Source organism: Coenobita brevimanus, chromosome 67 (genome assembly GCF_032717465.1).
Source record: "Coenobita brevimanus isolate Jiangsu-jjx chromosome 67, ASM3271746v2, whole genome shotgun sequence".
Lineage (NCBI taxonomy): Eukaryota > Metazoa > Arthropoda > Malacostraca > Decapoda > Coenobitidae > Coenobita > Coenobita brevimanus.
This window is the reverse complement of record NC_137020.1, coordinates 32,113,507-32,123,027: the sequence shown is the minus strand read 5'-3', so window position 1 is coordinate 32,123,027 and position 9,521 is coordinate 32,113,507. Positions and strand designations below refer to the sequence as shown.

The 9,521-nt window shown below is 38.5% G+C and overlaps 1 protein-coding gene across 1 annotated transcript; it reads right to left on the bottom strand.

The window, feature by feature from the left end:
• Positions 1-1,114: 1,114 nt before the first annotated feature.
• Positions 1,115-9,502, bottom strand: bai (Transmembrane emp24 domain-containing protein bai). The gene is made up of 5 exons (XM_080276823.1): positions 9,171-9,502; positions 7,935-8,055; positions 6,365-6,435; positions 4,979-5,105; positions 1,115-4,585 (listed from the first exon to the last, which is right to left on the bottom strand). The coding sequence occupies exons 1-5, from the start codon at positions 9,345-9,347 to the stop codon at positions 4,464-4,466; spliced, it is 618 nt and encodes a 205-aa protein (XP_080132949.1). The 5' UTR covers positions 9,348-9,502; the 3' UTR covers positions 1,115-4,463.
• Positions 9,503-9,521: the final 19 nt, after the last annotated feature.

The window sequence follows — 9,521 nt, the reverse complement described above, 5'->3', positions numbered from 1 at the left end:
TGGTCTGGTTTATTTGCAGCAACTAAGAGGAGCATTTAACCTGTGTGTGTGTTTGTGCATTGGCATGCATGCCTGCATATGTGTGTGTGTGCATACATGTGAAAAAAGGTGTAATTTTTTTAAGTCTCCCTGACAAATAACCACAACATTCTGTTTAATTTTTGAAGCCATTTGAACGTCATTTAATTTTACCATCCTTATGCTTCTATCATGGTTTTTCATAGAAGTTTTATTAATTTTCTCATTTCTAACCGGAAATATGTTTGGTTTGAATTTCATGTAAAAAAAAAAAATGGTTTGTACGAGTGATATTTCTTAATTATATATTTTATCTTGAACAGCATGGTTTACTTTGAATCATCATAACTAAGGGGCTGACGAAAGGGACTTAACTCCCTGAATCTTTTTAGTTTATTCTTCTAGTTGCCAGTCTGTCCCATTCAGTTTAGGAAAGGCCTCATACTGAAGAGGTTTGTTAACGCTGCTGGGTTGAAGGGGTTCAAGCACTTCTTTTCCAGTAATGACTCCTTCCCAACTTATTACCCTTCCTTATGGACTCTCCCAGTACACTTATCTATCCATCTGTATCTGGCGGAACATTACAATGCTGCCACAAGGTGACCATGATACAGTAGAAGTCCCTGGGTTTCATACACAAACTGATGCCTTTGGTACTACCTACTTCCTGGCATTTTACTGCATTTTAGAGGAATACAGAAACCATTATCATGTCCTACCTGCTTCTGGTCACTGTGCCAAAGTTATTTTTTTTAATAAGTCATCCATCTTTCAGCCCAGTAATGCCCCATCAGGAGTGTTGAGGCCCATAGCTAGGCTTGTAAGCCCAGACACTTAAAGCAAGTGACCAGTTAATCAATCATTACTGCACTGTACTGGCAGTGTGAACAATACAGTAAACTCCGCTTCCTCAGAATTAGACCCTGCTGCATTGTGGTTTCCTACATCTTAAGTGATCCAGACTATGGTAGCCAAGCATCTGGGTACTACAACCCAGCTCCTGGCCTTGTGAGTAATGTATAATTGGATGTTCCTGTTGTACTGAATGTAGCAGAACACATCAGGATGCTGATGGAGAGAGGGAAAAAAACCACTATGTACAAATGAGTCTTTACTCAAGGTAAGAACCATCTTAGTTTTACAAGAACTCGTTGATTCACACAGTCACACCAAATCATAAATGTGAGCTGACAAAAATTAAAGTGGAAATTTGTTCTAAATCTACACTGACATAACCTCTCCCCTTTAAAAATGCTTAGTGCACTCAGGAAAAAAAAAAAAAAAAAAAAAAGTTATGCATTAGTACTGACTCGCCCTGAAGAGATCTTGTGAAGCACAATCGCAAACAAATCTAGACATCTTAGGCAGTACCTGATATGGCAGCTGAAGGCGTGTCTAACCAAGTATTATCTCTGGTATCTGGGATGAGGATATCAATATCTATGATAAACTCTCAAGGCAGAGTACAGTTTTTAAAAGAGGCACAAAAATAGGCACTTCTTATGCCCAGTGTCGTGAGAATTTAGTCTGCGACTGTACATTGGCAATAAAAACAACTACAGTAGTAAATACAAAGTCAAGCTTCAAGCACCATAGACTAACATTTACACCTTTGTAAGGTACAGTACCATAACAGAAACTCACTGTGTACACCCTCAAATACTGATCTGGTTGACCTCCAGACCAATGTTTTGTAAAATTTATATTAAAGACTTTCCCACATGATGTTAACAAAATTGGTATGAATACCAGCACTAACATGTAAACATTACATTATAAGAAAGCTATGTAGATTTTCTTATCTATGTATGTACATCGGCCCTTGCCCCTGAATACATAGGTACATCTATATATATATTCACCACTGAAAGCTCAGCAAGACAATGCAAGGAGGAATTTACAGTCTTGTGCAGTTTATTCTTTCTCCAAGCCCCACTGTGATTGGATTGACATCACAAATGCTGAATTTTCAGATTAAAACTAGTGTGCCAATGAAACTTGTTCTATAAAATTCCACATTATTATAATCCTTGTACTCTTTGCAATATCATATGTATCTATCTCATCACCACATGAATTAAACACAAACAATAAAGTACAACATCCAAACAAGCTTGATTACAGAATGAGCTGGCCTCTTCAGACCACATGTAAAATATACATCCTCCAATCTAACTCCTTTAATCTGGTAATGCATTTTATATTTTGCTACTGGAAGAGTGTATATGAATGAGGTGGAGGGGGTTGGGGCGATGAAGGATGAGATAGATGGATAGGGGGGAAAGAGATATAAAAGGGAAATGTGAGCTGGAGGGAAGGTAACCTGATGGCAGAGGGCAGGGTGACATGTATGCAATTTGTATATAGCCACCTCTTACAGAATTCAGGTGACTGGCTATACAGATACACCTGGGTACGTCCAGATTAATAAGTCTTCTAAGTTCACTATACTATCTCAAAGTAACAAGAGTAAAATGAACATCACCAGAGTGAAGTGGTTAACTGTTCATGTTAATATTTTTCAATTACACTAGTTTTAAAATACAGTAAATTTAATGTCTTGGCAGTCTACTCTTGGGTTATTTAGCTGAAAGTGTAAATATCTGGAAAACTAAACGGCAGGCTGTCGTGACTTTTCAGTTCAACATAGTAGTTAAAAATAATATGGTATGAAGATACACCCCTCTTTCATAATGTGATCTGTTTACACTTGAGGTACATATTGCACTAATTAAATCATATGAACAAAATAGCACTCAATCCATTTAACTGAGCTAACAGGATTTTAGAACGGTAGTATAGGCATGTGTAGTGTAGTAATGCTGTATAATGTGATGTACTAGTGAAGCACAATATAGTATCTTTCTGTACTATATCCCATCATATCACTTTGTACATAAATTAGGACAAGGGAACTGAGATGGCTGTCAATAATGTATTGTATTTGTATGACTTAAGGTACTCGTAAATAACTTGTACTGGGGAAACTAAAGATTCGATAAATTTCTTCAGCTTGCTGTACTAAAAAAATTTCACCTCAGATTATTACTAAATGAAGACCACTGATCATGCTAGCTAGGTCTTTCACAATGGCAGCCCTCCATCAGTGATGATATTGACCTTTCTGAGTAGGGATTCCTTTACAGTACTGTAAATGAAGTGAACAGGCTACAATTAACTGGTATTTCTGTATGTGCTGTACTGTATATGCTGACTGACAACACTCAACAGCTTTGCATTCGCAGGAATATTTAATGGCATTCACATACATCACAGATTTCATCATACACTGTTGTGATTTTTGACAGATTATGATTAAAATTCATCTTGGGGGAAAAAAAAAAAAAAAAAAAAAAGTTCTGCTAATCTGTTATGGGCTTTGCAAGAACACTGTTATGACAAAGTTTACCCCAATACCTATACCTCTCTACTGTCCTTGTTTAATACAAGATGGATGGTTAAAATTACTAGACTAGACAGTGTGCCCTAGAACTATGCATTATTGGAAAAGCAGTGTATGATGAATCACCTTATGAATTTCTGTATCTTCTTGAAAGTGTTTGATGAATAAGCGCAGGACAGAAGCAAGGCAATGTTCATCTGATTTTATTTTCCCATTAATCAGAAGTCCACTAAAATATTGCATTAGAAACAGCCAATTTTGGAAAAACTAGTTCCCCTGGCCTTTGAATGTACATTTCTTTTCCCTTCCTCCCTCTCCCCTGTCGAAGCATCAAATGATTACTGGTTCTCAAAGGTTGGGCACAAATTCATGATAATGTACAACTGGAGACCAAGTTCACCTAATCTTTCAGCTCTTCTGCTTTTCACTTTCCTCCACTAGCTAATAATCCCAAGCTGAGAACGGTTTAGTTTATTTCTCTGCCCACAGATACACAAATTTTCCTCCTAGTACATACCTTTTTTACTTCTCACTTTCCTCTGCTGGTTCATATTTTCTAGCTGAGAGAGGTCTGGTATGTTTCTCCGCCCACTGATACAAACGTCTCCCTAATGCAGTCCTTCTACGTTCCACACTCCTCCAATGGCCATAATATTCCTAAACTGAGAGAGGTCTGGTAGCTAAGTTTCTCTGTGCCCAGGAGGAAAGTGACGTATGTGCCCAAGTGTAAAGTAGACACAGAGGAACAGTAGGCCGCCTTCTGTCCCCGACTACCTCAAGCTTCTATACAGCCCCATTACCCCCCTTACAAGTTAGGGTTAGATTCTCAAACATATTTACAACTGATTCCATGTCGCAACTAATATTTGTTTTGGCAGGAAGGGAGGGCAAAGAAACCTGCCATGCCTTCTTTTCTCCTGGCAAATAAATATCTGAGTTACAGCACTGAGTTGATTGTAGGTGTATTTGTGAATCTCAACCCTGATGGCAATGAATTTGGACATAAGAGGGAAAACACTGATGGCATAACCTCTGCTGGGGTTTACTCAATAAGCTTCTTTGCCTTGAAGAACTTGCGCAGGTACAAGACTTGCCAGGTGGCCAGCCCGATAAGGCAGCACAGTGAGAACAGTGAGAGGTACAGCACTCGGGAGTTGGTGGACTCTGAAAAAAATATAAATAAATAATGAAGTATTAAATAAGAAAAGTAACCCCTTCAGTCTGGCCAAACTAATTAAACAGATACTTACCAAAATGAAACAAATCGTTTAATGGCGATCTTGTGGTAGTCAGCAGTGAATGTCTCTTTACGCAGCAATTTGCAGGAATAAAAGATGAAGAGAGGTTCTTCTATCATGTAAAATGCCACCAGGGAAGCACATCTGTCTCCTACCCTTAAATAATCTGGTAGTAGCACAGTTGGAGATGACAATGATAACAATGAACTTTTATCTGCCAACAGTAATGCTAATAAAGGGAACACATTTAACTGCCAATAAAAATGATAATGAACAATCACACATTTTACTGGTTCTACAAATTATGAAACAATCTTACCATTTGTGTCTCTCATTTCCTCCTCCCGCTGCCTCATGTAAGAGAAGTCCTGCACAATGCTCTCACTCAGGTCCTCAAGCCTCTTCAGTTCAACCTCCAAGGGCTTCAGTTTGGCTGCTTCACCCAGCTGCATTTATTACAATTGTATAACATGTTATTCTTAATGTCTAATGTATATTGGAGGTTATAGTACAGCTGTGATGTATTTATAGTACAGTAATGATGTATTTTAAAAGTGGGAGTCATTTACTGTAATGTCATGTGAGACCCTTGTATAAAAATTACAACAAAACAGTTCTTGTAAATGGGAAGACATGAAGATATGGCTAAGCTATGGCATCAGAAAATTTTCTCCTAAATATGAATGTAATCCAGATCATGAAGCATGAAGTTGGGAAGACTGGTTGTTATAACGAGTGTTACATAAAATGTAGTTCTTGATCCCATTGTGTTAAAATAAAAATTATATATACATTGAAAGTGGCAACTCATACAGGCAAAGAGCACACTTTAACTTTATGTTAGTTCCAAGAAACACACTTACTGGTAATCAATTACAATTGTGTTAGTCAACACTTCATGCCATTCAACAGCTGTACAGCAGTCTGAATATAATTTTTGTGCAGTGCTGACATTTTCTGACAAATGAAAGGTAAAAAAAAAAAAAAAAAAAAATGCAGAGGCTTGTCTTTTCACTGTCTCTACTACAACTCAAAAAATAAGAAAAATCATAAAACTTAATCAATCCTGTGAAATAGAGTAAGGCTGCTTTAGTCTCTGAAGTGCTCACACAACACAAAATACTGCTATGTCAGCTGGCAATAAACACGTGTGTGTTAGCTAGAGTGGCATTCCATCAGGGAAAGAAAACAGACTTACTAAACTCTGCTGACGGTACCAGTACACCACCATCACAGGAAAAAAAACTTGTAATTACTGGTAAGCAACGATAATGAAGTAACTCAAGTACCATCGGTTTCTATCACAAATTTGCTTAGTGCATTTACTGTATATCAAATATACAATTTGGTCCACATTAAATCAGTTATTTATTCATATTCCATTATGTCAGTTGCTATACAACAAACTGCAAAGTATACAAATGGCAAAATTTAGGTTTACAGTATTTCAACTAAAATGTGTTGTTTTTGAGGCTCCAGATACATCTGAATGTAAACTTGGTGGTATGCAAGTTGAAGTTATCCTGCTGTCCCCATCCTCATTTTGGTGGACAGGCAGAATTTAAGGGAAATTTGTATAACTAGCCAGCATAAGTGCCACCACATGAAGGCATCCCTCTCCAGCACCAAGTAAATGTAAAGCCTAATGAAGTGATAGGGTATCACGTTGTGTACTAGACAGATTAAAATGGCAAAAACAGCTCACATTCTCGTATGTTTTGGCCTCCACTCCATGCTTGGTCTTAATGGTGATCTCCTGTTGGATGCCACGCTGGGCTGTGGAGGAACAAAAGCAAATCAAATAAAAAGATGCCATGCTTCCTTTCAAGAAACCCCCCTCACTGAAGATGGCCATCTTACTGTACAGTATTATGTTTAGGAGTATTTGTCCACATTTTATTGATATACAGTAAAACCTTGATATAACAGACTTCAATAGACTGGAATTTGCTTTTATCGGAATTGAGGAGCTACCAGACTATATTCTTATCTACTGGAAAAAGTCTGATAAAGCCAGAAGCAGTCCGGACTGCCTGACCACTTCAGCTAAGTTCACCACAATAAGGTAAATAAAAGACATGTTTATCAGTGTACAGTACAGTATGAGTATATATATTATACTATTTCATTACTGTAGTGAATGTATAATACAGTACCGTACAGTATGCAAGGATAGTGAAAACAGTTTAAAAACTGTTAGTGTGATCCAGACTAACGTCTGATATATGGGAAAAAATCCAGGTTAGCAGGGGGAAGTCCGGATGTCGTTTTTTTCGGAATGGCTGGGCCTCAATTAGTCTGTTATAAGGAGGTTTTACTATACAGTAATCCGCTGATTATCCGACGTAATACAGTAGAGCCAAAGACATGTCTGGATAGTAAATTTGTCTGGATAATGGATTTCTCTCCTGTCCCCTCTTTGTACATACCCTGACTTTGAAAGCCATTGTAAAAGGCCACTACAGTTCATCATACAACACTTATTCCTGGTGATTTACATTACTGTACTTCAAACAGACCTATAAACCACAGCCAAGCAATTACCATGTTCAAACAGACCCATCAACCACACACAATCACCAATGCAGGGCCATATCCTTCACTGACATGAAAAAAATGGCCCCAGCCAGGCAAAAATGTTCGTGCGGCCATAACTTCCACCTGGACGCAAGCATTTTGTCTGGATAAAATAGAAAAATGTACGTATGACGGTTTTAAACAGCCAGATCACAGTGTCTGGATAATGGATTGTTTGGATAATGGACGTCCGGATAATTAAGAGATTACTGTTCTGTATACTGTAGGTTATCTATGTAATATTTACTATACCAAAATAAGAAAAATGTATACAGATGGTCCCCTATTGACAAACGGGTTACATTCCGAGAAGCTGGTCGTAAGTGGAATTTTTCGTGTCCAAAAATGCATTTAATACACCTAACCAGCCGAACATCATTGCCTAGCCAAGCCTACCAAGCCTTTAAAATGTGCTTTGAACACTTACATTAGCTCACAGTTGGGCAAAATCATTAACAAACAGCCTGTTTTATAATACAGTGTTGGATATCTCATGTAATTTATTGAATTACTGAAAGTACAATGAAAGAACATGGTCATAATGTCAAAAATACGTAAGTCGACCGATCATAAAACAGGGCCCACCTGTAATTGGATTGATGTTATTACAGAAACCTTACAGTAGGTACAGTACTGGTATTCCTTAATTTCCTCGACAGAAATACAGTATTTAAAAATTTGCCCTGCGATATACTCACTTGGAGGGACCCTGGAACTAAAGCAGATCTCGTACACATCGTAGTCGTCGGTGTTGAACATGAATCGGCCATTCTCTGCCTCCTCACGCATGTATAGGTGGTGGCCCTTGGAGTCTGTCACCTGTATTAACAAATACATTACCTTAGTGATATTTTCAGCTAATGTTAATGCTGAAACTAATACATCTGTTTGTGATAGTGGAAAACTTATTATCAGACTGTATATTAGTTTACGTGAATATGGAATGACCATAGTGTATTTCGCTAAGTGGAGGTGCTCACACACACAAAGTTCCCTTAGCCCCTACCTGTAAAAATTCGTTTTTGTGAATTTGGCATAATTCATGTGACTGTAAGACTTACACATACAACAAAATTTGAAAGAAAAAAATCTATCTATTGCCAGACACCACAATCCCACAAAGGGTGGCCATTTGACACTGAGTTAGTTGTTTTACAGGAAGGGGCACCAACCCTCCACCAACCCACTTGTTAACATGTAGGGAGCACGTGTGGTTTGGTTATATGGTTACTACCCAGCGTTGTAAATGGTTTCTTGGCTTACAGGAAACCACCTGGCTTGTCACTCAATGTAAAGTGACCTGTAAAGGAAAGAAAAGGAATAAGAAGTGACAGGAAAGATAGGAGAAATAGGAAGAGAGGAGGGCAGGCACAGAAAATGAATGATAAAAGCTAAGGAAGTGAATAACCATTAAAATTTCTGTAAAACAGGTGATGCTCATTTTCCATATTGGCCTTTGTTAAATTGGCAGACAGACTGACAAATGTGGAAAAGAAGGAGCATTGTGGTGTGGATGTGACAGAAAGCTTCAGGAGAAATACATCAAGGTGGTTTGGCAATGTGGAGAGGATGGAAAGTGAGGGACTAACGAGGAAAGTGTACACGTGAGGTGGAGGCTGAGGATGAGATGGAGGAATGGAATGGAAAGGTATATGAGAGTGGGGTTTGAATTGGGTGCAGAACAGTGAAATGGTGTTGGTCAGGGCAACATGGAGGGAATTTGTCTGTGGCCACCCCTTACGAGACTGAGGTGTCTGGGAATGGATAAAGGTGTCTGACAAAAAGTAGTTCTAATCAGGATTAACTGATGTCTTCCCATACAACATTCAAACACAAAATGTACATGAAATACCTTCACACTAAAATAAGAAAAAACGAAGAAAATGAGGGGGGTTGGTGTGGTATCTGGTGGAAGTTAATGTTGTCTAGATTACCTGCAGATCAACTTTCTGTCCAGGAGCTTCCTGTATTTCGTAATCTCCCGAGACAAGGACATTTTTATGTATTTCCTCCCTTAGACATTTCTGTGAATTAGGCTGCAGATGGAACATTACCCCCTCCGCCACCACCGCCAGACCCAGCACCGCCATTAACCACGGTAATTGCCCCATTTTCTCCTTCTTGCGGCACTCTTTTTCCTCAAGTCAATGTCATCAACACTCTAAACACAATACGGGTGATCTCCGTTGCCACTACGGCCAGAAATATCAAAATTTCTGGAGATGCGGTGAAAGCCGAGATGACGTTTACTTCAGCTCCACGTAACACTCCGGCATCAACGTAGC

Excerpts from the sequence above, each read along its gene's own strand:
- bai (XM_080276823.1), bottom strand. The coding sequence starts at position 9,347 with ATGGGGCAATTACCGTGGTTAATGGCGGTGCTGGGTCTGGCGGTGGTG. Across the intron at positions 8,056-9,170 it reads GACAGAAAGTTGATCTGCAG|GTGACAGACTCCAAGGGCCA; the intron begins GTAATCTAGACA and ends TTGTTAATACAG. Across the intron at positions 5,106-6,364 it reads AGGCCAAAACATACGAGAAT|CTGGGTGAAGCAGCCAAACT; the intron begins GTGAGCTGTTTT and ends TAATAAATGCAG.